Source organism: Miniopterus schreibersii (assembly GCF_964146895.1).
Source record: "Miniopterus schreibersii genome assembly, chromosome: 10".
NCBI lineage: Eukaryota > Metazoa > Chordata > Mammalia > Chiroptera > Miniopteridae > Miniopterus > Miniopterus schreibersii.
This window is the reverse complement of record NC_138110.1, coordinates 52,898,748-52,925,894: the sequence shown is the minus strand read 5'-3', so window position 1 is coordinate 52,925,894 and position 27,147 is coordinate 52,898,748. Positions and strand designations below refer to the sequence as shown.

Here is a 27,147-nt window from a genome sequence, read left to right as displayed (position 1 = left end):
GGCCTTATGAGAGTAATAAGGGTACTTACCTTATAGAGCTGATCAGAGCATTAAATGAATTAACATTACTAAAGCACTGAGAACGTAGTAAGCACTGTGTCAAATAATACATAAAGTTGAGGATAACGTTACCGGCTTGATACAATGATTAAAATGAGATAATATATGAAAGCAAGTACATAGCAAGAGCTAAGTAAACATTAGCTATTTTTATGCCTGCAAAGTGACACAATGGTGAAGCAGTTAAGAAAGAGGGTAGGACAATTTGCAGGTTCATGTTCTGGGACATGCAAGGACTGAGTATGCAGGGTCCAGCCTCCTTCCGGAACAAGAATTCAACCAGGTAAGAAAGCTAAAAACCCACCAGTACCTCCAGGAGCCCCTGGAGCGGAGCTCCCCATGAATACGGTACAACTTGGCTTGTTAAGAACCCACAGTTCTTAAAAAGCCAGCGCTTCTCAAGAAGCCTCAGTATCTCCTTCTGAGAAATGAGGGGTCGGGACCGAGGCCTGGGGAGCAACCGCGGTGGGCAAACAGCATTGCAACGAGACAAGGTCCTAGGAGCCTCCTTGACTCCAGTTCCGGGTCCCCGCCCCGGCGCACCACGTGACCCGGGCCCCGTCCTCGCGGCCCCGCCCAGCTCCCCTAGCCCCTCCCGGCTTCCGGAATGGGCGGAAAGCGGAAGTGTGGGAGGGCCTGCGGGGCGGGCTCTGGGAGGTCGGGGGCAGGATGGAGCAGTGAGCGGGTCTGGGCGGCTGCCGGCAGCGCCATGGAGACGGTGCAGCTGCGGAATCCGCCTCGCCGGTGAGGGGCCACTGGCTAAGAGGAGGGGGTTGGGGAGGGAAAGGCGGGAACTGGCGGAGGGGAGACACCCGTGTCCGAGCCCCTGGGGGGGAAGGGATCTGCGGGGCGGGGCGACCCGGCTGATAGGGCACCTGCTGAATCGGGGACCTCTGGCGGATGGGGCGTCCGGAGGGGAGCACGCGAGGAGGGGGATAATCGTAGGACTGGTTAGGGAGAGCACTTGCTGTGGGGGACGTTCTGGTGGGGGTAGGAGGGCAATGCTAAAGGGAGCGAGTGCTGAGGAACGCGGAGACAAGTTAGGGAGAGCACCTGCTAAGGGCGTGGGGGGTGTTACTGGGGGAAGGCTATCCTAGAAGGGACTCTCTGATAGAGGGGGAATGCTGAAGCAAGATGAGAGCCTATGAGGGGTCCGCCTGAGGGTGGATCCGGACAAGCAGAGAGGAAGGCTGGGTGAACTTTGTAAGGGAGGGAGTCTCACTTGAAGGGTGCAGTGGGGGGAGGATCTGATGAAGGGAACTCTTTGCTCCTAAGGCTGAAGGTGAACCGTGAAGGGGTAAAGGCCTAGCCAGGGAGGGCTTCGAGGAGATAGCATTTAGGAAGATGGTCTTGGTAGTGTCCTTACTCTAGCATGGCGATGGCATCTTTCATTCCCGATATCCAGTGTCTTATTCCCCTCACATCCTCCACAGCCCTTCAAAACCCAATGTTGGGAGTTAGATAAGGAAATAGAATATTTTCAAGATGGGCAAATTGAGGCCCAGATTTGAGACACAGTCCTATGAGTTTATTTCTTTGCTCTAGGTCTGGGTCACTGTGCCCTTTTAAGGCCTCTATTGTTTTGTGAGTATTAGCTCCAGATCCTATAGCTACCTGGAATTGTTTTAAGTCAAGATCAGGGAGGTGGCTGAGCCTAGAAAGTCTTAAGCTCCTGAGTTGGTTGCAGTTGTATCATTGATTTGCTCTGTGGACACCAGGGTCTTATGTCACTCTGCTACATCTGGAGAAGAGCAAACAATATAAATTGAGGGAGTCATGCTTCTCTGAGGTACAGCATAGTTAGCTGCTGTTTCACAGAGACCTCTGACTTCCTGCAGCAGAATGAGCACTAAAGTAGGAAGTGTTCAGTGTGTAGGAGTGCAGGGCAATGGAGAGGTGAAGGGAAGGGATTGGCAGCCTGGGCTGCACACTTGGGGTTTGTTTTTGAAGTGCACAAACACTGCAGGAGGCAAATAGCTGGTGGGATGGACTCATAATTCACCCAGCTTTGGTGTGCTGAGACTGACATAATAATGATTATTACACTCATACAGCATTACTGAATGCCAGACACTGTTTTCAGTGCTTTCCTTGTCTCCTGTTGAACCATATGGAATTGCTGATATTTGACCATTTTTGACCTATAAAAATGGTAATTTCATATTATTCAATTTATTATTGACTCATTTGGTTCTCACAACAGCCCTACGAGGTGGCTATTTCTGTACCTCTATTTTACAGGTGATAAAACTGAGGCATAGAGAGGTTAGTGTTTTGCTGGAGATTCCACAGTTAGTAAGTGGCAGAGCTGGGATTTTAATCCAGGCAGTGTGGTCCAGAGTCCATGCTCTTAGCTGCCTCACTCTGATGCCTCTCTGGAAGTACCCCTATTTCCCAGGGTCTTGTGTATATCAGCAAGGTTTTCTATAGCACCATAGTGATCCGTACATTGGTTATATTTTTTTCTGAAACATGTTGATTCTTTCTCTGAGGCTTTGGTTTAATCGAAAAGACGATTAGGCATCTGAGTTTTGTTTCCACGTTTGCCTTGAGTTGTGTAATCTTGGCAGTAGAGTAAACCTTTTTGTTTTTTGACATTCATTCCTGTGCCTTTTGAATTTTAGAAAATGTGTTACATGTGCAAGAGAAGAGCATTGCAGGACTGAATTTTCAAATGACTGGTGCTTTCCTGCTCTCATAACTAGTGGACTGCCTAGTTTGCAGCAGGTTAACTTTATCATCATTTGTACTAGTTTGTTAGGACTGCCATGTCAGTTTCGCAGACTGGGTGACTTAGACAACAGGAATTTATTTTCTCACAGTTTTGAAGGCTGGAAGTCTGAGATCAAGGAGTCCTCAGGGTTGTTCCTTTTGATGCCTGTCTCCTTGGTTTGTAGGTGGCTGCCTCCTTCCTATGCCTTCACACCATCTTCCCTTTGAACCATCTGTGTCCTCCTCTCCTCTCATAAGGACACCAGTCATGTTGTATTAGGGCCCACTTATATGACCTACTTTTACCTTAATTACCTCTTTAAAGGCCCTGTCTCCAAATACAGTCCTATTCGGAGGGACTTCAACATGAATTTGAGGGGTCAGGGAACACATTAATTTTATTATCATTTTAAAAAGTCATCAATTTGTCTTATTTATTTGTCATAACCCACGTATCTCAAATACCATGTGGAGAGAGGCATGGGTATACAAAAATAAGATGAACTTTACTAGAGTTCTAAGATGAGAGAAAGAAATTTGAGATTTAGCCAAACCTGTGAGCAACTGCTTCATAAACATCCTTATTTGTGTTTGGAAAGGTATAAGTTATCTTTTCAAAGGTTCAGACAGTATGTGTTTCTAGCAAGGTATAGCAATCCCAATGCAGGAAATGCTCTGTGTTCATGAGTTTGACATTTGTGTGTCAAAAGTGAGTGATGATAGATTAAAGTTGATGGTTATGTGGGAGGTTGATAAGTGAGTTGCCATTAGATAAATAGTGTAGTGGAAGGTATAGAGTGCACTTCTGAGACGCTGGCCATGCAGGTGGCCACCTGACTTAGGAGAAGAGCATCTGTTGGCATTTGGTCCTTGGAGGCTGTGTTGGCCAGGCCTGTTCATTTATGAGCAAGCTGTGAAACTACCTAGGACCTGGGCAAGTCCCAGCTGAGAGAGCTGAATCATCAGAGTTGGGCTGTTATGTAGTGCTTCTTCCATGGAGACTCATGGTATAAAATATCATTAAGTCATTTATCAAAAGATATTCCATAACAATCCTAATTGTTGATAATCTAGTAATACTCCTTAGGGTGAAATTTTGTTTTGTTCTTGTTGTTAATCCTCATTGGAGGATATTTTTTCCATTGATTTTTAGAGAGAGTAGAAGGGAGAGGGGAAGAGGGAAGGAAGGAAGGAGGGAAACATTGATGTGAGAGAGACACATTGATTGGTTGTCTCCCGCATCTGCCCCAACGGGGGCTGAGGATTGAACCTGCAACCCTAGTGTATGCCCTTGACTGGGAATTGAACCCTCAACCCTTCAGTGGGTGGGCTGACACTCTACCACTGAGCCACTCTGGCCAGGGCGTAAAATTCTGTTTTATTTTGAAAACTCACAAAGACTGATGATAAAGGTTTATGATTCCCATAATTACATTTGTTAATTCATTTAGCAAATGTTTATTGACCACCTCTGGGTTATCAGGCACCAGCGATATAAAGAACCCTTAAGCCAGAACCAAAAACAAACAAAAGAGCACTTAGATTGTTTTTAAAAAGTATCTGAGCAGTCATATAAAGTTTGACTTGTCAAAGTATTATCAGAGGCTTACAGCTGTCTCTCTCATGGCAGCAGCAGTTTCCTTTGTTATGCCGTGGTCTCCATGTAGTTGAAATAGTGAGTTTAGCTTTTTGTTAACCACAAAGTCAACACTTCCAAGGAACACATTTGATCTTCCTTAATATAAACTGTTTATAGGATGTTCATTACACTTGAGGAATGAGGTATTGTCCATTGTTTATATAGTTATAAATTCAGTGCTTCCCAAAAAATCCCCTGATTTATTAGATGTCATTTTAACTTCTGAGTTCATAGAAATTTCGCTTCTGCCCTGGCTGGTGTGGCTCAGTTGATTGAGTGTTGTCCCATGCACTGAAGGGTGGCAGGTTCAATCCCTGGTCAGGGTGCATACAGGAGGCAATCGATTGATGTTTTTCTCTCCCATCAACGTCTCTCTCTCTCTAAAGTCAATAAACATATTAAAAAAATTTTACTTCTGAAGTTTAAGAGGAGTTTCACTTCAGCCCTTTATGTTTGGAAGCTGGGAGTTTTTAATGATGTCATTGGAATTTAATTTTTAGGACCTTTTGTTTTTCAAAGGTCACCGTGGTCATTTTGTTATGTTAAATTTCAAGTTATGACAATTATTGACCTGGAGCAAAACTCCATTTCTCTAGTACATAGTCTTTGATATTTAGAAAATTCTATTAGATTGTTCTTTTGAGCTCAGTTTTTGTTGATAGATACACTTGATATGTTTAGAGTTTTTTTGTTGTCTTCTGGTTTTGCTATTTTCTCTAGGAAGTTACACGTGTGTGTGTGTATTTTTAAAATTCAAGTCTTTTTTTTTTGCAGGGGGTAAAAATTGGTATTGTTCAGCTAGTTTAGACCTTTTTCTTTACAAAGAAATCTCCAGTGTGACTACTTCCATATTTCACCATTTCCTGAGCTCTCCTTTCTTTGTTGTCTTTTGTAGTTTCAGGAAGTCATTGTGTAGAAGATATATATGCGCATACAAATATACCTTAGCAACCTCCTTTTTTAAGCCTGTTAATAATTTTCAGATGTCTCAGAGTTTAAAAATAATACTATTAATTTATAACCTCCCATGTATGCTATGGTTGTCTAGCATAGACAGAAAAATCTGAATTATCTGGAGGTTATAAGTAACCATATATCTTTGATTTTGGGAACTAGTCAGAGGTACATGGCTACTTGTGGGAAAGCCTTTGTAATACCTTTTGAAACTCTCAGCTGCCTAGTTATTTTTCACTTTTGATCATGTCTAAGCATATACTTTCCACTTCCTGTTCCTGTGATACCTGTAGAATCTGTGTTTCCACAAAATTGTCAACATTATCAGCAACTTGCTAATGGTGAGCAAGAGCCTTGTATGTCTTCCTTGGCCTCCAGTCTAAGACCACATTTCATTTCATAGTTAACCTTACATTAACCTCTTTTCTTTCTTATTTTAAAAATGTGTTTTTATTGATTTTAGAGAGAGAGGAAGAGAGAGGGATAGAGGGATAGAATCATCGATCTGCTGCCTCCTGCATGCCCCTTACTGCGGATCAAGCCTGCAACTTGGGCATGTGCTCTGGCCGGGAATCTAGCCAGTGACCTCTTGGTTCATGGGTCGACGCTCAACCATTAAGCCACACCAGCCAGGCTAAACCTTTTTTCTGAAGAGATAGTTATACCATTTTAATTCATGGGCTCTTAAAATTTAAATGAATAAATGAATGAATTTTTTTATCGTCACCCACAGATATTTTTTCCATTGCTTTTCAGAGAGAGTGGAAGGGAGGGGGTGGGGGAGAGAGAGAAAGAGAGAAACATCGATATGAGAGACACACATCAATTGGTTGCCTCCCACATGTGCGGGAACTGGGGGTGGGGATGGAACCTGTAGCCCAGGTACATGCCCTTAACCAGGAGTTGAACCCCAGACCCTTCGGTGCACAGGCCAGTGCTCTAACCACTGAGATATGCTGGCCAGGGCTAGAACTACTTTTATTGTTAGAAAATTCTTACATGCCTGGCTGGATGTGGCTCAGTGGTTGAGCGTCAGCCTAGGACCCAGGAGATCCTGGTTTGATTCCCAGTCAGGGTACATGCCCAGGTTGTGGGCTCGAGCCCCAGTTGGGGGCGTGCAGGAGGCAGCCGATCAAGGACTCTCTCATCATTGATGTTTCTATATCTCTCTCTCTCCCTCTCTCTGAAATCAATAAAGATATTTAAAAAAGAAAGGAAGGAAGGAAGGGAAAAAAAGAAAATTCTTACACCTGTTGGACTGAAGTTAGTCTCTTGGTAGCTCTCCATCATCTGGTCCTGATTTTGCTCATTGGGGTGACCCAGGACACATCCTCCATAGGACAGCCCTTCAGATTCCTTCAAAGTCTCTTAGTCTGCCTTTGTTGTTGTTTACTAGTGAAGAGTTTGTAGAGAAGTTCCTAAGGTGCTAATTTTAAAATAATGTATTTCGTGTTCTAGTTGCTAGCAAGTAAAATGTATTTTGTGTTTATATTTCTTCATTCACAGGCAGCTGAAAAAGTTGGATGAAGATAGTTTAACTAAACAACCAGAAGAAGTGTTTGATGTCTTAGAGAAACTTGGAGAAGGGTGAGTGTACAGAAAATATAGGTAGGCCAGTAGGTCTCAATCATTTTCTTCCCCCAACACCAGAAGAATATTAACCTTTCTTATGGCAATATTTTGCAAACCTAAAGAGAAGAAAAAGGAATGATGCATATTGGCACTGCTCTGGGTGGGGTTGGAGGTAAATTTACAACTTGAAATGCCCTTTCCCTCTTCCCCCCAGTCACTATTATAGACAGATTTAGTGACTCCTGGTCTTTTTAACACCACGGACATCTATTTGTTTTTTGTTTTGTTTTTTACTCTTGTAGAAACCATGGTTTGCATGATTTTATCTATTTGACAGCACTAATTAGTTTATACTTCATTTAACATTTTTTTATTAGACATTTTTATTTGTAGTTATTTTTATTATAGCTTCTGATTGATATTTAATAAGTTGTTTCATTAAAAAATGGAATTCAGCATTTTAGTTAGCCCAACATTGTGAAATATAGTAAATAAATCAAGGATGATTGCTAGTTTTATAGCTTCCTAAGAGATCCAAAATCCCAGGTTGGGAACCAGTGGATTTCCTTAAACACAGCTTTGTGAGTGAATTTGTAATGTACTGGTGACACGATATTTAACAATAGCCAGTGGCTATTATTAACTTTCATGATGCACAAAGGTTACAACATAATTTTTTATATTTTTACATATCCTTTTAATTCTTGTGTGTGTTTATTTATTCTCCTGTAATTACTGGGACACTAAAATATCAGGGATACCCTTTCTTAAGTTTTTATTGTTGTTAATTTTTGAATATTTAAAATTCAAAAAGCATAAAAGTGTATACAGTGAAAAAATCTGCCCCCTACCTCTATCTCTCAGCATCTAAGAAGCAACCAGTGTAACAGTTTTTTATGTATCCTTCAGAAATAGCCTGTGTATATAAGCAAATAAGTGTATGTGAGTGTGGTTTTTTTTTAATTCTCTTGGGAGTACTGGTTCAAGACAAGACCAGAAGTATTAACTATAAAAAATGTCTGTTGTCTGTTTACTGTATGTTCTGACTTTAAATGTCTGTTGTCTAATTACCGTTTGCTCTTTAAAATCAAGTCTTATATGTCATTAGATTATTTTGGGGTTTAGTGTCATTTATGCCTTTATAGTTCAATAATCGTGTTAAACCCCATCCTGGATTACATGGAATAGGTTTTTTCATTGATTACCTCCTTGTAAAAGCATCAGTCATCCTTTTTTTGTATGTTGGAAAAAATAGTTTTTGGAATCAAGCATGAAATCCAGCAGAGAAGGGAAGTAAAAGATGACACCATCTGTGCTGCTTAAAGACAAGTGCAAGATGAATCTGAAGACTGCAAGTTGACTTGGCAGCATTGAAGATATGGGAAAACAACAGTCGCCTGCATCTCCTGCCTGCCTCTTTCAGCTTTAGCTTGGCATCCTTGCTGTTTTCCTCAAGGAAATGAATCTAAGGTCCTTAATCTAGCAACGATCACAGGTTATGATTTGAATAAGATAAAGAGTGCTAGGCATACCTATGTTACTGATTTGTTTCTTTCATTTTTTCATAGAAGTATATTACAGTAGTAAGGGTATAGACTCTGAAGTCAGACAGACCTGTGTTAAAACATCTGCTCTATTGTGTATTAGTCGTAATAAACGAGTGAGCTTCGGCAAATTGCTTAACATTTTGAAACTTCACAAGCCTCAGCTATAAAAAGGGAATATTAGTATCTCCCTCCTAGGGTTATGTAGAGTATATTACATGAGATAATGGGGATAAAGTCCTTAATATAGTGCTTGTCACATAGTGAGTGCTCAGTAAGTGGCAACTATTATTTTATTTTTAACTGTATTAACTGAAGCATTTTTTCAGACCTTCTCATGTCAAATCAGTTAAATGTTAAGTCTTCACGTATATTTAGGTGTTCTTGAAGGGAGCTCTGGGTTGACTGGGTTTGGGGAATGTCAAAAGAAAGCTATAGACAATATAATGTAAGGAAGAACTAAGCTAATTATGATTATTTTAAATTGTGTTTTAGATCTATGAATATCCTTATCTATGGAAACTTCCCTATAAAAATATTACCAGGGAGAAAACAAATAATGCTTCAAGTCTTTCTTCCCATGTTATTCTTCCACAAATGCTTGGATTTCTGTCATCATGGCCTGATCAAGCCTTATTCAAGTAGCAAAATCCTGAAAGAATATCTTAATTGCACTTACTTTCTCAGCACAAACTGCAATGCCATCCTTAAACTGTTCTGGAAAATGAATGGATTGCGAACTCTTACTGACTTGTGCCTTGTAAAATGAGCTCTGGCTAAGGACATTATTGGATTCTAGAGGCTGCAGTCAGTCTGCATTTTAAGGAAATTGTGTGGATCTGTGGACAGTAAAGCCAAAGCTCCAAACCAGGATGACTGGACAACACTTAGAAAGTATTTTGAATTAGAGCCTAGTGCCTTTTCCCTATTTTATTTAACGGTTTACACATTGACTCATTTAGGTTTTTATCATAGAATGATAAAAACATCTTGCCCATGGTTTCAGAGCTAGTGAGTGGTAATGTTAAGATTTGTACCTAGTTAATTTGCCCTTAGATATTTCTGTTTTTCTACATTGATCCTTGCCTTGTATGGCTTATGGGAAACACCTACTTCCCCACATCTTTGCCAGTTAAAGTTCATTGAGCCATCAGAGTTTTCTTTGCTATCAAGATAGCATAGGGAAGCACGGAGCGTGTTCTGATGAACATTGCTGAGTTGAGTGTATGGAGAGACCTCTCCTTTCCATTGTAAATATATAAGAATAATGAGTGAAAATTAATTTTTTAAATATTAGGATACATAGCCAGTTGTGGACCAATGATAGGAAAGATATCTATAATAGTAAGAGAGGAGTAAAGCATGCCTGTCCTTGTCAGGAGATTGCAGGTGGGCTTCCTATATGAAGTTGTGGGCAGGGATGAGGCTCTGCGTCTGTCAACTAAAGCTGAAATAAAGTTGTCTGATCACCACTAAAAAGTATCATTTGCCTATGGTCTGGTGAGAAAGGGGAGATGCTGGTCTGATGGTAGGAAATGGGCCTGGACTGCATTCAGGTGTGGTCTCTCGAGGGGCAAAGCCCCCAAACTTCTAATACAAAATCTGGATGACCGGGCTGAGGGAACTATGAAACCATCATGATGTCATGGAGTGCTCATGACAGTGAGCATTATATAGAAGAAAATCATTCAAGATAAAAGGAAACTCATACAAGCAAATCCACAGCCATGAGAGAATCACCAGACCTAACAAATGGGAGAATTCACACCTGAGGAAGTAGAAATAATGGAGCAGTCTGGAAAGAGATTTAACATATTTGTTTATGATTTTCAAAAAGAGAAAAGAAGGGAATAACATCCTTAAAAGAATACCAGATTATTTACACGATTAGTCAGCTCCATGAATAACAAAAAATTGGGAATCTTGATAAGAAAACAACAACTATTGTAGTTCTAAAGGCCTAATAAATTGGATAAACAGTAAACTAGAGAAGCTGAAAAGAGAATTTGTGAATTGGAAGAGAGAAGTGAAACCAATCACAAAATGCAGGACAGAAATACAGTGTTAGAAAACAGGAAGACAGCATGGATTCAGGAGGTCCAATACAGGTCCAAGAGGAATTTTAGAACGACATATTAGAAGAGATAAAGAGGAAATAAAGAGATAATGTTGAGACTTCTCCAGACTTGAAGAAAGACATATGCCTTCAGATTGAAGAAGTTTATGAAATGCCAAATAAATGGACTGCTAGTTAAATTATAGTAAAATGGTAGAATATTAAGGATGAAGAGGAAATCTTAAAAGCTATGTAGAGAGAGATTACCTGTGAAAAATGATAATCTGATGATAGCTGACTTCTGAACAGCAATAGAACCTGGAAAATTGCAGTAAAAATGCTGAGGGAAAGCTATTGTCAAAGAAGAATTCTGTGTCCAGCAAAACTCATTCCAAAATGAAGGTGAAATAAAGGCATTTTCACACATATAGGAATTAGCGTATCAAGAATAACTTTGGATAAAAGTGACAGAATACCCAACTAACAGTGGTGAATCAATAAGGGCATTTAATAACTAATAAATCTGGAGGTGAAAGATTCCAGAATGGTTAATTGGCTTGAATAATGATTTGGCATTTGTGTAATTCTCATAGTTTCAAGATGACCACATTAGTTTCAAGCATCATGCCTCATATGACAGTAACCAAAGCAGGAAAGGAAGTAGCAAGTAAAAATGGGCCTTGTGTGCTTCTCTCTTACCTGGGAAGAAAGTCTTATCAGAAACCCTTCAGCAGAATTCCCCTCAAATTTCATTGTCCAGAACTAGATCATTGACTGAAGGAAATAAGATTGTTGTGGCTGGCTCGGACCACTGAGCTTTATCCCCTGGAACAAGGTGTTCCCCACCCCAACAAATCAGAGGATTACCTTAGCAAGGAAGAAGGGTCTTCTCCATGTGGTCAATGGTTGCTTTACTCTTATAAAAAAAAGTTTCTGTAACATTTAAGAGTCACAATACTAGTTTTGTCGACATGAGGGATTCTGATGGAGTGGAAATTTTTTATGTGTTTTGCATAGATTTTTAAAAAGACGTTGAAATGATTCTTGAGTACAGTTTTGGCAGCTTAGAGCACTTAGCTACTTTGATATAGGTCACACTGTTATTTTGATCTTTTCTTATCAAGAGAATATGAAGAAGCAGGTGTATTTGGGAAACATGAAAGACAGTTTTCTCATTATTTCACTGACAACCATCAGAATTGCAGTGAAGATACAGTCTATTTAAAATGATGATGGCATGTCATTTGACCATCACAATTGTCTTGTAAAATAGTTTGTGTTTTCATTTTACAGATGAGAAAATTGAGGTACAACAGGGTTAAAACTATCTGTAAATTTGGTGGTAGGACTTAAATCCTAGGTCTTTAGATTCTAAATCTAATACTCTTGTAGCCTCCAAATATAATGAATACATATGCTTTTTCTTTATTTTGGTAATAATCCCTTAGAAGATGGAGTAAAAGGCAAAAAGAATATGTGCTCTGTTCACCTGATACTGGCTTTAAAGAGACTTAGATCTTTAATTCATTTCTGTAGTGCTTTAAGCTTTATTGCAAGTAAGAGGAGCAAGGAATGAAAGAGTTCTTGGTACTAGAGTGAACACAAGGAAACAAAGACTTCCACTTCTGTGACCCAGTATAGATGTGGAGTGAGCATAGGCTTTGTATTTAGTCACAACTGGATTCAAATTCTGGACACTTACTTATCACTTACGTAACCTTGGCCAAGTCATGTATTCCCTCTAAGCCTTTTTACATTTACCTGTGAAATAGAGATGATGACCCCTTCATTGTTGTTTGTAAGGATGAACTGAGATGATGCACAGCTTCTGGCAGACATCAGGCATTCAGTGGAGCTACTATAATAATTACTTCATGCTAACACATTTAGTAAAATTTAAGTGTCAAGTTTTTAAGAGGCGATTTTGTGGTAGTTCTCTTAATGGCAATTCTCTCCCCCCCCCCCCCCCCCGCCAAGTACCTTAGCTATCTCAATTTTGCAAATATAGCTAAGTATATATGTATTAGGCACTTAGACATATAAATTAGAATTGTAAGTTGCTTGTGTTTTACCACTTTTATGTCTTGGCTTGCTTTGACTTTATAAATGTTTTCCTTCCTCCAACTATAGGTCCTATGGCAGCGTATACAAAGCTATTCATAAAGAGACCGGTCAGGTTGTGGCTATTAAGCAAGTTCCTGTGGAATCAGACCTGCAGGAGATAATCAAAGAAATCTCTATAATGCAGCAATGTGACAGGTAAAGGCATGTGGTATTACTTTGGCGAGAACATGGTTTTGAATTTGCCGTGATTATTTAAATAGTTTGATGCCTAGAGTTGTATTTACTTAGATGTTTTGCAGACGAGAGAGCTTCATGGAATCACAATGAATGTTTTTTTTCCCCAGGGAAAAAATATGATGAAAAAGTTTGTGTTTTAGTAGCCAAACTTTATAGTTTCTATTTCTGCGTAGTTTTTTGTTTTGTTTTTTCAGTAAGCCCTTTTCAAAACTAGGAAGAAGAGACAGAGAGCGAGAAGGTGGTGTGGGCTTTTTTTTTTTTAATGATATCTTACTTCCTATTGAGAAAACATTTCTACAGAGACAGTTAAGAAGAGATAATTCAAATGCTTTTGGCTTTAGAACCCTTAGAATATACAGATCTGTTAAAAGAGAGTACTTATTTTTGTCTTGCTCTTCCTTTCTTTATATTTTTAAGAAATTTTTCAAGCTAAGAGTACTTAAGTATTTTATTTTTGAGGAACTAAGTTTGTCAAATGCTGTAGCAGGAAGTCAGGCAACATGCAACCGCAGAAAAGCACGTGGTGTGCCCTGAAGTTCCGTGACAGCATGGGTGGTCACAGGGATGGACCAGGCTTCCCCGGCACCGTTTAGATATGGGAGAAACACAGACTTAGGGGCAATGCCAGCCCTAGGGAGTTGAAAGGAGAGCAAGAAAGTTTGCACTTGAGGCCGCATTCGTTCTTCCGAAGCTCTTTTGATCGGCAGATCAACTTGGTACCTCCTGTTTCTTTTGTGAAGCTTCAGCATTAGGGCAGGGGGAGCTGCCTGCTAGGAAATTTGCCCAGGAGCCCTTAAGTCTCACAGACTCATAAATGCAGTCGTATCTCTTCTCCTTCCCTCCCTTTCTTTTATGCGCTATACGTTGCAGGTTACTCAACATGAGATAAAAACCTCTTATTTCTTGATTGGCTTGACCAGAATAAGGTAGCAGGGTTGATTTTCCTCCCCCGTAAGATACATTATGGGAGCTCTTTCCAGTTGGCATATTGGGACTTTGGCACTTTTGAGCAACTATGCAAGAGCTGTGTTTCAAACGGTATACAAATGTCTGTAATTAGAGAAGAGATATTTCGAAGAGCCTACTCTGTGCTAAGTACTGTAAGGAATACAAAGAAATACACGGCCGAGTTCTCACCCTGTGGGAGTAGGCTGATCGGACAGGCCAGTCATATAAATGTACAGGGAAATCTAGCTGAAAATACAAGATGCATAGAGTGTGTTCCGGCAGGAAGTACCTGGCAGTAAGTGCCTCGTAGCAGCTGTAAATACCCCAGGAATTTAGGGAAGGGGTGAGCAAGTGTGGTGATACGTACTTTAAGAGACTTACTCATCCATTTCTTCATTAATATTCACTGATGGGGGAGTTTTTCCTGCTGTCCTTGTCATTGGCATGTTTCCCAAGGATGAAGGGACTTGAAAGTGTGAGAGTTAATCCCAGTTGGTTTTAGCATCTTCAGTTATTATGCAACATTATTTAGCCCTGATAATAATCTAGCCAGTTAAAGCTCGTAGCTCTCAGATGGCAAATTATTTCATTTTAATGGGATGTTTGACTTTACTCTGAAATTCCTTGTTTGGTATCTCCCTTCATTGGGCTTGAAACCCCAAATTTTCCCTTTTTAATAGACGATAGTGGGTTTTTTGTGACTTCTTGGAAAAATTCAAATAAAAAGAAGGAAATAAAGTCACTTTTCCCTTTGGAGAAATAATTATTGTTAACTACTTGGTATACGTATCCTTCCATCTCTCTTTTTGGAGCTTCACTATGCTTACTATTATATAATCTCCCATCTGTGTGTGTGTGTGAGAGAGAGAGAGAGAGAACAGGAAATCTCATGCTTTATCAAGTATTCTGTAACATTTTCCATGGATTCGTGGTTATTTCATTATATGTATATATCATCATTTTTTAACTAAACTCTAATGTTGGACATTTAGATGGTATCTACATTTTCAGTTTTATAAATGGTACTATAATGGTAATCATTTCTTTTTGAATATCTAACTTATTTTTTTAGAATGAATTGTAGACTTAGAAATGCTGGGTTAAAGGACCCATACATTTTTTCCACTTTTGTTATTTACTGCCCTCCAGGAAAGTTATACTAATTTACATTCTTATCAGGAAGGTGTCCATTTTAACCATAAATATGAATACTTGTTCTTTTGAGCAGAGAAATTTTTCAGGTGTTTAACAGCATGAGATGTTTGTAGACTTTCCCACTAATTTGTATTGTCTCTCTCTCTCTAGTCCTCATGTAGTCAAATATTACGGCAGTTATTTTAAGAACACAGACTTGTGGATCGTTATGGAGTACTGTGGGGCTGGTTCCGTATCTGATATCATTCGATTACGAAATAAAACAGTAAGTATACTTTCTAGAATATTGCCACTGAGCTAGTCTCTAGAACCATCTTCTTTTTTCTGCCTCTTATTATGTGCACTCTGGCAGAGGTGACTGTCAGATTTTCCCCTTTCCATGGTGGTTCCTTTCCCCTCCTTGCTCTTTGATGTCTCTTAAATGCGACAGTTTTGACAACAATTCAATCTAATGATACTTATATACTTTGCTTATTTCGTATTAGGAAAAAAATGACTATCCAGTCCTTAAGCAATAAATTTTAAATGTTTCAATTTGGGTTTAGTTTTCTTCTCCTTCCCACAATGTTCACAGATTAACTTCCTCTATATCCTATTAATCCGAGAATACTTTCTGTGAAAGATGATTTGCTGTTACTATGATTGCATGATAATCACTAGCCACATATGGTTATTGAGGACTTGAAATATGGCTTGTCTGAATTGAGATATGTTGTAAGTATAAAATATACACCAGATTTGGAAGAATTATTACAGAAAAGGAATGTAAAAAATTTTTAAATTTTTATATTAAACTCATGTTGGAATGATAATAGTTTAGATACATATGGTTAAGTAAAATATATTATCAGAATTAATTTTGCTTGCTATTTTTTTGGTTTTTAAATTTGGCTACTAGAAAATTAAAAGTTGTACTTGTGGCTCACAAATATTTCTTTGGGCAGCAATACTATAGTGATTAGCTCAGCTGTTTAGAATAAGGAGCCAGGAAGCAAGTGATGAGCTTTGTTCCCTTTGGCCACAGAAGGTACCACAAATTTTAGCTTGCTACCCTGCAATAGTGCTTGCTTGGACTTCAGTGCAAGCTGTATTATTTATTAGCTCTGTGACTTTTGGCACAAATTACTTAATTTGTGCTTCAGCTTCATCTAGAAAATGGTGATGATAATAATAGTACATACCTCATTTGATTATTATAAGGATTAAATGATATTACAAAATTGTTGGCTAGTATAGATGAAATGCTTTGTAATTGTTAGTGATTTTTAATGTTATTAGCATAGTGCCTGGCTCATAATAGATGCTTCTTAAATATTTGTTGATGGGTTGATAGTGTAGTAGTTACTGGGTCCTGACATGCCTTATTTCATTTTTATGACACTCTTGAAGAAAAGTGATATTTTTATTTCATAGATTGAGAAACTGAGAAAAAAAAAAAAGACTAAGAGAAGTTTGATAACTAGGTTAAATCACAGCTGAAAAATAGAGACAAGAGTAAAAGGCCTTTCTATTCCTGTATTTTTTTGCACCACAATGTGCTCCCTTCTGATTGTGAGTTATTTGTCATAAGGGGAACTGAGTGAGAACTTGTGGATTGATTTTGTTTAGGACCAGGACTGATCAGATATGTCAGTCTCTAGCATTTTTTTATGTGTTCATATCATTCAACAAATGTTTTTTTCAGGACCCTACTGTGTGTCAGGTGGCTTTCTTGGTGCTAGGGATACAGTAGTAGACAGATCAAAGACATTTTTAAATGCAGTGTATGTTTCCAATAGGGAAGGCATTACATAAATAGGTGCACAAATAATGTATAATATGTTAGATGGTAATAATGCTGCACTGACCAATAAGGTAGGATAAAGGAATAGAGAATGAATGGCCTAGGAATGGAGGGAGCAAGGGAAGGCCTCTCTGGTTTTCTGATGAGGTAACGTGAGAGACAGACACAGTGAAGTGAGGGGGCAAGTCATACAGAAATCTGGATGAAGAGCATTGTAGGCAGAGAGAACAGCTGGTGAAAAGGCCCAGAAGTGGGAGTGTGCTGAGAGTGTTCGAGGAACATCAAGGAAGCCTAGATGGCGAGGTAGAAAGTGGTAGAAGCTGAAGGTAGCTGGGAACCAGGTCATGTAAGACCTTGATGAGGACTGGCTTTAATTTGTAGTGACTTAGGAAGCCATTGGGATTTTGAGTGGATCTGGCTTACATTTTAAAAGGTTCTTTATGGCTTCTGTGTGGAAAATACATTGTAGAGGGTCAAGGGCAGAAACAATGAGACCTGTTAGGAAATTATTAGAATAGTTCAGGCAGGACATGGTGGTAGCTTGGACCAGGATGATTACAAAGAATATGTTTGAATACATTTTGAAGACAGGAAAGCCAAGGATGACACCAAGGTTTTTGGCCAAAACAACTGGAAGAATGAAATTGCCTTTTACTGAGAGAAGAGACTGGGAAGACTAGAATAGGTTGGATGGGTGGTAAGGAGAGGAGTAGGCTGGTGGCAGAAATAAAGAATCTGAGTTTGACATGTTTATAATACTTGTTAGGTATTCATTAGAGATGTTGTGTAGGCAGATGTACGAATCTCATGTTTGGGAAGTGATCTGGGCTGGAAATATAACTTTGGGAGTGTAGCAATGGTAGTATAAGCTATCAAATGCTGTTTACATGTTGAGTTAGATCTTATATTTATATTGTAGGAAAGGAGTTTGAATCTTTTTTCCTCCCTTTTTTGAATGTGCTGATATAAACTGATGGAATTTTGACTTCTCATTCTTTTTTAGTTAACAGAAGATGAAATAGCTACAATATTACAATCAACGCTTAAGGGCCTGGAATACCTTCATTTTATGAGAAAAATACACCGAGATATCAAGGCAGGAAATATTTTGTTAAACACCGAAGGACATGCAAAACTTGCAGATTTTGGGGTAGCAGGTCAGCTTACAGTAAGTAAAAATGTTACTTGTTGCCCTGGCCAGTGTGGCTCAGTGGTTAGAGCGTCAGCTTGCGCACTGAAGGGTTAAGGGTTCGATTCCTGGTCAAGGGTACGTACCTGGGTTGCAGGTTTGTTCCTCTGCCCTGGTTGGGCACGTGTGGGAGGCAACCAATCCATGTGTCTCTCTCACATTGATGTTTCTCTCTCTCTCTCTCTTTTCCCCTCCCCCTCCCTCTCTCCCTTCTACTCTCTTTAAAAATCAGTGGAAAAAGTATCCTCGGGTGAGGATTAACAACAACAACAAAAAAATGCTACTTGTACTGGTAACTTTCAGCTGTCCTGAGAAGGAATTCCTTATTTATTTTTAAAATATAATACTTGATTTAATTGCATTAGTAAAAAAAAATCATAGAATGTACCAATAGGTTATCAAAGAGCTAGTAGATTATTTTAGATCCTTTCCTGGAGTTCAGGTTCCATAGTCTAACTTTAGTTAACTTTGATAAAAATAAAATATAAAACAAGAAATGACAGAGTAGAAGTTTAAATTCTATTGGGCTGCATCCTTATATTTATAAAAGGAAGAAAAATTAAATGCAAACTGCTTTACTTGAGTAAGACATCTAGGTAGCAGTTGGCAGTTACTGAAAACACTGTCCCCATTCGGTTCCAGGGCACAGTCTCTTGATTCTCCTTCTGCCTCACCAGTGCCTGGCAACGCAGAAACCCGTGTTTTCAAAACAGGAAGTCTAGAGTTGTCCGCTTTTGTAAAATATATAAGTATATGTGAAATATATGTAGAAAAATAAGAACAGTTCTGGACAGGTGTATACTAAAATTTGCAACAAAGTTATATATCAAACAGTTTTCTTGAATGGTAGACTATATAGATATATTTTGTTTGTTTGCTTTTTTAGAGCTGATATTATGTTTTAATTTATTTTTTATTTTAAATCTACCTGGAACATGTTAATCTGTTTCTGGACTTAATATTTTCCACTGATCTAGTTGGTTTAGTATCCTCTCGTTACTCTTAGTTTTCAAAAAATTTATGGTTATCCAAATATTCATTTCTAGTTGTAATCCTTGAAAACAATTTTGACTACCACCGTTTGAAAATACCCTTGCAGATTTCAAGTTTCAGAGCAAAGGAAATGACTAAGCAGTAAGATAGTTCCTGTGTTAATTTTTTATGTAGGACTGAAAAAGTGAGATCGATTTAAAAATATTACCTATCATTTGCTCCTGACTGGCATAACCTAACTTAAGCTACAGGCATTTCAGAAGGAACGTGGATGATGATTTTGGAAAGTCCTGTTACATACTTAGTTGTTTAAAATCCTTCTCTTTCTAAAATATAAGAATTCTAGAAAGATTCTCTTTCATTAGGTCCATGCCACTCTGGGGAAGTCTGTAAGTAGTTATTTGCCCATGTGTACTATATTTATATATACTGCTTTAATCCCCAAACTGAGACTTTACATATATGTATATATTATGTAAAAATATACAGTGGTACCTCGGTTTCCGAATGTAATCCGTTCCGGAAGCCCATTCGAGTTCTGAAATGTTCGAAAACCGACGGCTCAACAGCCGACAGCTGGGCCTCAGGATCTTGCCCTCAGCGGAAGCCGTGTGGCATGTTCGACTTCTGAGAAGCGTTGAAAACTGAAGCATTTACTGCCGGGTTTACGATGCTTGTAACCCGAAATGTTCGTCAATGGAGACATTCGAAAACCGAGGTACCACTGTATATATACATTATGTAAAATGTGTATTATTTAAAATTATATATATACATGCATATATGCATATATAATTTTCTTTTTTTAATTTTCTGATTGCACATGTAATACATGCTCATGTAAACCATAGTGTGTTACAGAAGTATATGGGGTGGAAAGCAGTCCTTAGTAATTCTAACTTCTAGATATAATTGATGTTAATAATTGGGTGCATGTTACTTGAGATTTTTCTTTTTTTTTTTTTGCTATCCATATAACAACAATATTTATTATTACTAGTTGTTTCATTATTTTTCTTTTACAAAAACAGGCTATATTATATCTAATTTTGTAACCTGTTTTTTTTGCTTCACAATATACCTTGTACATTTTTTACATGCCAGAAAAATGTATTTATCTCTCTCTTTTTAAAAAAAATGTATTTTTATTGACTTCAGAGCAAGGAAGGGAGAGGGAGAGGGAGAGAGAGAGAGAAACATCAGTGATGAAAGTTGTTGATCGGCTGCCTCCTGCACACCCCTGCTGGGGATCGAGCCCGCAACCCGGGCATGTGCCCTGACCAGGAATCGAACCGCGATCTCCTGGATCATAGGTCGATGCTCAACCACTGAGCCATGCCAGCCAAGATCTCTCTTTTTTTTAATGTGGTATTTCATTGTATGGATATTTATTGTTTTTAACTTCCCTCTTTTAGATGGTCATTTGGGTTATTTCCTTTTTCTTCCCATATTACAAATATTCCTACAATACTTGTGCACACAGAGTGGGACAAAAGTAGGCTTTTATAGTTGTTCATTTGGAAAATTATACAATAATAAATAACACAAGAGTAAACTCTGTCTTTCATGTACTCACAACAGTAAACCTACCTCCCCCCTGTATATTGTGGGGTACCTACACATAAGATACATCTCCAGAAATAAATTTGAATCAAAGGATATAGACATTTAAGTTTAATAAATAATGCCAAATTGCTTACTGAACGCTGTACCAGTGTATTTTGGTGCATAATTTTTAAGCTCTTGTCAACACTAGTTATTAGTAATCTTTTTAATTTTTGTCAATCTTATTTTAGTGGTTTATTAATTGATTGTTATTTTTTTGTGTTTTAGTAACTGACTGAGAATCTTTTGTCTCTAGGTCGTTTGAATTTTTTTGTGTGACTTGCTTGGTCATGCCGTGAGTATAGTCTTTGTCATAATAGTTTTAATGCTTAGTATTCTCTCTCTTCTATTTTAGGATACCATGGCCAAGCGAAATACAGTAATAGGAACACCATTTTGGATGGCTCCAGAAGTGATTCAGGAAATTGGGTACAACTGTGTGGCAGACATCTGGTCATTGGGAATAACTGCCATAGAAATGGCTGAAGGGAAGCCCCCATATGCCGATATCCATCCAATGAGGGTAAGGAAGTGGATGGGAAACCAGTGGGTGGTTAGTTATTGGTCATCATTAGAAAGTTAGTTAAATGACTTACTTGGTTAGGTACCAAATGATAAATGGATTAATTATATATTATTAAGTGTCAGTCTAGACTCCAGATGATACACTTCCACTAGTTGCAGTCTCTAATTAAAGTATAACTTACCCCTCATCATTCCAGAAGCTGTGTATCGATAGCCCTAGGCAGGACATGGGCCACAGAAATGCTTGGTTTGACTTGTGCAATGTATATTTTTTTAGTTTCAGTGCTCACATTTTAATATAGCAGCACTGACTGGCACCGAGTAGTGGTTTTCTCCTGTGGCTTTCCACTCTTATCAGTCTCCACGATTTCTTTTTTACCAAGTATCAGTTGTCACTTACTGCAGTGTTTTCTCTAATGTTTGTCTTATAGTAGTGGTAAGAGGAAAGCAAACTATTTTTTTGAACTCATGTCACTAGTACCCAGCCTGGTTTATGTTGTCTTTTTCCTGCCTTGCCCTTGCATGTATTTAAAATTGTAAGTTCTGGTTTGTAGATCACCAGCCTCTCTTCATCTGGAGGCTCTACTTGCCAACCTCCATCTACTTCTAGAGTGTTAAGAACCCATAGGTTTACTCTCCACTGAAACACCCTAAGGGGGTTTCCAGGCTTTACTACCACCCTCCTCCCAGGACCCCTCACCACAGCACTGTTACAAGACTTCGACCCTTCCTCAGGGACTTTATATTCTTCATACCTCCCAACCCAGCTCCTCCTCTTCTCTGATTAATTAGTTCTCCTATTGAAAGACTTAACAGTTTTTTTAAAAAGTATTCATGGGCCCGAAGATAAACTTCCCTCTTTTGGGAAGGGCAGAAGTGGAGAAGGGTAGGATGATTTACTGGTTATATTTTTAGATTTAAAGACTATAATTTAAGCTGATTATTGCAAAGAGTTTTGTGTGTTTTTTTTGTTTGTTTTTTAACTGTGGCTCTTTTATTTGAAACTCAATAAGTAATAGTTTTTTGATTTTTTTTAACTAACTGCAATGTAATGGGCCAATTTTCCCCCAAGTATGTTGAATTGTCTTGGCTTAGAAGTGATTGAATCCCTTGTGACTTTGGGGACTTCTGAGTTTATGGTCTCCTTGCAGTAACTGCTTACAGCCAGTAGTGGTGGTAACCTTCAGGGAGGAGGGAAATTTGATAGCTGTGGGGCTGAGATTTTATCTTCAGGATATTGATGCTCTTAGGTCTTGCCTTTTCACTTTGAACGGCAATGTACCGTGGTTAACAGAAATTTTAAAAAGCTTGGTGGGCTCTGGCTGGTGTGGCTAAGTTGGTTGGGAGTCAACCCGTGTACCAAAAGGTTGCCAGTTTGACTCCCAGTCAGGTCACATGCCTGGGTTTTGGGCTGCATCCCTGGTAGGGGGCCTGCAGGAGGTAGCCAATCAATGTTTTATTGTCACATTGATGTTTCTCTCTCTCTCTCTCTCTCTCTCTCTCTTCCTCCCTCCTTCCCTCCCTCTCCATTGCTCTCTCTCTAAAAATCAATTTTTAAAAATCTTTAGGAAAAAAAGCTTGGATATTGTGAGGTTTTGGGGAACAAGGGGGAGAAGAAGAGGGAGGGGAGGGAGAGGGCGAGTTATATCATGTCCTTTAATTGTCACACTTCTTACTTTAAGTACTTAGACTTGTGGAATTTGGGTGGGCTGTTCAGTGGATAAGAGAAAAATCATTTTATCAAACTTCAAATATATTTCTAGTTACTTTTTTATTAGAGCATCACTTTTATTTTACCAAATCTTTTTTTTTTTTTTAACCAGGCAATCTTTATGATTCCTACCAACCCTCCTCCCACATTCCGAAAACCAGAACTGTGGTCAGATAACTTCATGGATTTTGTGAAGCAGTGTCTTGTAAAGAGCCCTGAGCAGAGAGCCACAGCCACTCAACTCCTACAGGTATGAATCACCTGAGGTGCTCCCTCTGTATTTTGTTCACATGCCAACCAAAACATGCTGTTAACCCACCTACGTGGAGATGGTAAAGAAGTATAAGACATTTCTTGCTCCTCAGGAGGTTTGGATCTAACTGAGTAGAAAAGAATGTTAAATCATTGAACAAGACAATATGGCAAAAAAATACAAGGCTCTGTGGGATTAGAGAATGGAAATTGACATTTAGTGAGTACCTGCTGTGTGCTGGGTACTTTCACATGTTATATCATTTAATCATTGCATAGACCCTGTGAGGGATGGATATTATTTCATTTTTGTAGGTGAGAAAATGGAAGCTTAGAGAGGTTAGCTCATTTTGAGATACTCAGCTGGTAAAAGCAGAGCTGAGATTAGAACTTAGGTCTTTCTTATTCCAAAGCAGGAGTGCCACCCAATTCTGGCAAAGAACTGAGATTAATAGTAGGTGCTATTATAGCTCAGGGTGGAAGGAGGCCACTTTGGATTGGAGATACCAGGAATGCTTTCCTAGAGGAGGTACTCTCTGCCTGGACCTTGAAGGATGGGTGGGATTTGGCAGGAAGTGTGCTCAGTGATTAGGAGCTGGGATTCTGGAGTTCAGACTGCCCAGGTTTGAATCCCGACTCCCTGTTTACTAACTTTATGACCTTAGGCAAGTAACATAGACTCTCTGTTATGTTAATTTTCTTATTTATAAAATGGAGATAAAGTACCTGTCTCATAAGTTGTGATGGTTGAGTGGTATGTGTAACTTTGAACAATGCTTTACACGTATTAAAGATAGTATGGGATGGATTTGATAAATATTTGCTGTTACATTGGGCTAGGCCAGTGGTCTTCAACCATATCGACTCCATATATACAGGGTGTCCCAAAAAATATATATACACACTTTAACAGCTGATAGCTCAATTTTGAAAATGAAATGTATTTTAATAAACTCTGTCTTTATAATTATTCAAAGTGTGTGTGTACATTTTGGGGGGACACCCTATAGATATATATATGTATTTTTTAACACTCATTACTTCTGGAATGAAACTCATAGAAAATAAACCTATTTATGGCCGTAATTTAAAAAGAATCAGTATAATGTCTATGATATTATGGAGACATATAAAGATAATAATTTATAATAAAATAATATATTTGTCAATATAGAAGTGGTCCAGCCTTACACAACTTACAGACATAATGAAGTAGTTAGAGACCTGTACTTGTCTTCATGAAAGAATTTAGATTTAAGAGCAGTAACAAGAACAGAAACCATTCTATTCATGAAATACAGGAATATGAATGGGTGGGCACTTGCATAAAACTAATGGTAATAGCAGACCATACTTATATGTGATAAGAGGAGGGAAATGATTTTACAAGCTTTCCAAGTGGAGACAACAGGAAATATAATATTCTTGCAAACAAGTTGGGTCTTATTTCTAAGTGTAGTGGAAAATTCTTTTCCTGCCTGGCTGGGGCACTGATAAAGTTTTATGGAAAAGGATATCTCCTGTATTGTGAACTCACTACATGTTGAGGCATACTTTCAATCTATAAAGTATTTACAAAGAACTTGGAGACCATATCCTTTGATGGGTGGTAGAGAATAGAGAATGGATTACAAAGAGAGACTCTGGAAACAACATCAGAATAAGTTTGGAAAACAATAGGCACCACCCCCCAAAGAATTTTCACATGTAACTTTCACATAGATTTCTTACAGTTGTGCTACAAACAACAAAAATGTAAGATGGCATTAATATTTATTTATTCTTTTAAAAAATTAAGTTTATTGGGGTGGCATTAGTTAATAGGATTGTATAGGTTTCAAGTGTACATTTCTATGATACAATATCTGTATATTATACTGTGTCTCCACTACCCAAAATCAAAACATTTTCAGTCACCATATATTAGGCCCTCCCTTCCCTCCACCCTATCACACGGCCTTCTCTCGTGTAACCACCACACTGTTGTCTGTGCCCATGAGTTTCAGTTTCTTATTTCACTTAGCATAATATTCTCATGTAGTCACAAGTGGCAGTATTTTATCTTTTCTTATGGCTGAGTATTCCATCGTATGTATGTGCCATATTCTCTTTATCCAATCCCCTATTGAAGGATATTTTGGTTGTTGGTTTTAATATTAAAAAAACTTCATTTTGCCCAGCCGGCATGGCTTGGCAGTTGAGCATCAACCTATGACCCAGGAGATCTGGGTTCAATTCCCGGCAGGGGGCGTGCAGGAAGCAGCCAATCAGTGACTCTCTCTCATCACTGATGTTTCTATCTATCTCTCCCTTCCTCTCTGTGAAATTAATGAAAATATATTAAATAAATAAAATTTAAAAACTTCATTTTTAGAAATGAAATTCAGCAATATTCCTGTGTTTCAAGTGTCTTTGTGACTAGTTTTAGTATTTCTGCGGTAACTACACTTTTACACTAAATTTGTTTTTACCTAAATACATAGTCAGAAATGCTGTAGTACATTGAATAGAAAGAATAAGCAGGGTAAGTTAATCAGTAATTTCTAAACAGTGTCTTTATTTCATTTAAGCCCCCACTCCAAGCTTACCTCCCAAATTACTAGATCATTTGCTTATCCCTGGAAAAAGTTTTCAGTATTAGTTACCAGAGCATACATGTACTTTGAGACATTGAAAGGTGTGCGGAATGTGCTACAGTGTGGTGTTGTGCGGAGTGTTCCACTTTGCAGGATTGTAGTGCCCCTGCCTCCCCTCCCCTCCCATGCTGTTTGTATTCTTCAAGCATTGTAACTATACGCTCCCAACACTACAAAACTTCCTCCAGGAGGTGATACCACCCTGTTGCAAATCTCTAGATTTGGCAGAGAGAAAGAGAGGAGACAATTCCAACCAGGCCAAAAGAGATGGGCGAAGCCTGAATGTGCATCTGCTCAGTTATAAAGCAAGTGTGGTTTAGTCTTTGTCCAAAGCAGAATAAGAAAGATTAGATTCAATGACTGATTTAACAAATATCAGTTACCTGCTGTGTGCCAGGCACTGTTTTGGCACTGGTACATATAAACTGTCCTCAGCATCTGTCGCTTTCTTGTTTAAGCACCCATTTGTCAAGAGTGCCAAAGGAGTGTCTATACTGCGGGACTTAATTAACGAAGCAATGGATGTGAAATTGAAACGCCAGGAAGCCCAGCAGCGGGAAGTGGACCAGGAGGATGAAGAAAACTCAGTGAGTGGCAGGCCTGGTTTGGGGGCCTCAGGCATTAATGCTTGTTATTCTGATTGCCAAGCTGCCAGGTAAGACGTGTAGGTGTGGGATCAGCCTGGAGCTGGAGACTCCTCTTACATGTGTCTGTCCTGTCCTTGACCAAGGCTCACCAGAGGCTGGCTTCTTCTGTGCGTGCTCTTCTCACAGTGCTTCCTAAGACACTTTCAAATTTTATCTTTTATTCGGTGTAACTTTTTTATTCGGGAAAGAGAACGCTCAAGTCTGAGACTTGGTTTTTCCGTGTCCTTTTGGGGAATCAAGGATTCATACTAAATATGTAGATTTTACACTTAGAGACTCCCCCACAACCCTGAGATTCCAAGAGTGTGCACCTGAGCTCCTTAGATCTATGTTGCAAAACTATTAAGAAGGGGAAGAGGGAGTGGGCCCTTTAGGGTTAGACACACTACTCTCACGTGGCTAAATTTATGTTCTTGGCTTAAATAAGTGCTCTCAGTTCTACAAAGTGGATTGAGAGCCTGAGTAAGTGTCAAATCAGAAATATTTGGATGATAGTAATTCAGAAAACTCACTTTTGATCCAATTAGCTTCAATTTGCGATTTTGCCCCTTTACAGGAGGAGGATGAGTTGGATTCTGGCACGATGGTTCGCGCAGCGGGTGACGAGCTGGGCACCGTCCGCGTGGCCAGCACCATGAGCGATGGAGCCAGTACTATGATTGAGCACGGTGACACATTGCCGTCCCAGCTGGGCACCATGGTGATCAATGCAGAGGATGAGGAAGAGGAAGGGACGATGAAAAGTAAGGCTCTGATCAAGAGTAGTAACTCCTTGGGCAGACCGTGCATGGCCCAGAGGAGACGGGCCGTGGTCACACAGGCTGTCTCGAGGCCTCTTCTGTCACTGCAGCCAAGAGTAGAAGTG

At 39.0% G+C, this 27,147-nt stretch overlaps 1 protein-coding gene across 1 annotated transcript in view; it reads left to right on the top strand.

Annotated features, from left to right (window-relative positions):
• The first annotated feature begins 696 nt into the window (after positions 1 to 696).
• Positions 697 to 27,147, top strand: part of STK4 (serine/threonine kinase 4) — an 86,402-nt gene continuing 59,951 nt past the window's right edge. Inside the window, exons 1-9 of the mRNA XM_081148554.1 lie at positions 697 to 804; positions 6,872 to 6,952; positions 12,668 to 12,796; positions 15,092 to 15,206; positions 17,728 to 17,892; positions 20,867 to 21,034; positions 22,860 to 22,997; positions 26,094 to 26,222; positions 26,839 to 27,025. Coding sequence (XP_081004680.1) covers positions 770 to 804; positions 6,872 to 6,952; positions 12,668 to 12,796; positions 15,092 to 15,206; positions 17,728 to 17,892; positions 20,867 to 21,034; positions 22,860 to 22,997; positions 26,094 to 26,222; positions 26,839 to 27,025 — 1,147 coding nt within the window. The 5' untranslated portion in view covers positions 697 to 769. The remainder of the gene's footprint in view (positions 805 to 6,871; positions 6,953 to 12,667; positions 12,797 to 15,091; positions 15,207 to 17,727; positions 17,893 to 20,866; positions 21,035 to 22,859; positions 22,998 to 26,093; positions 26,223 to 26,838; positions 27,026 to 27,147) is intronic.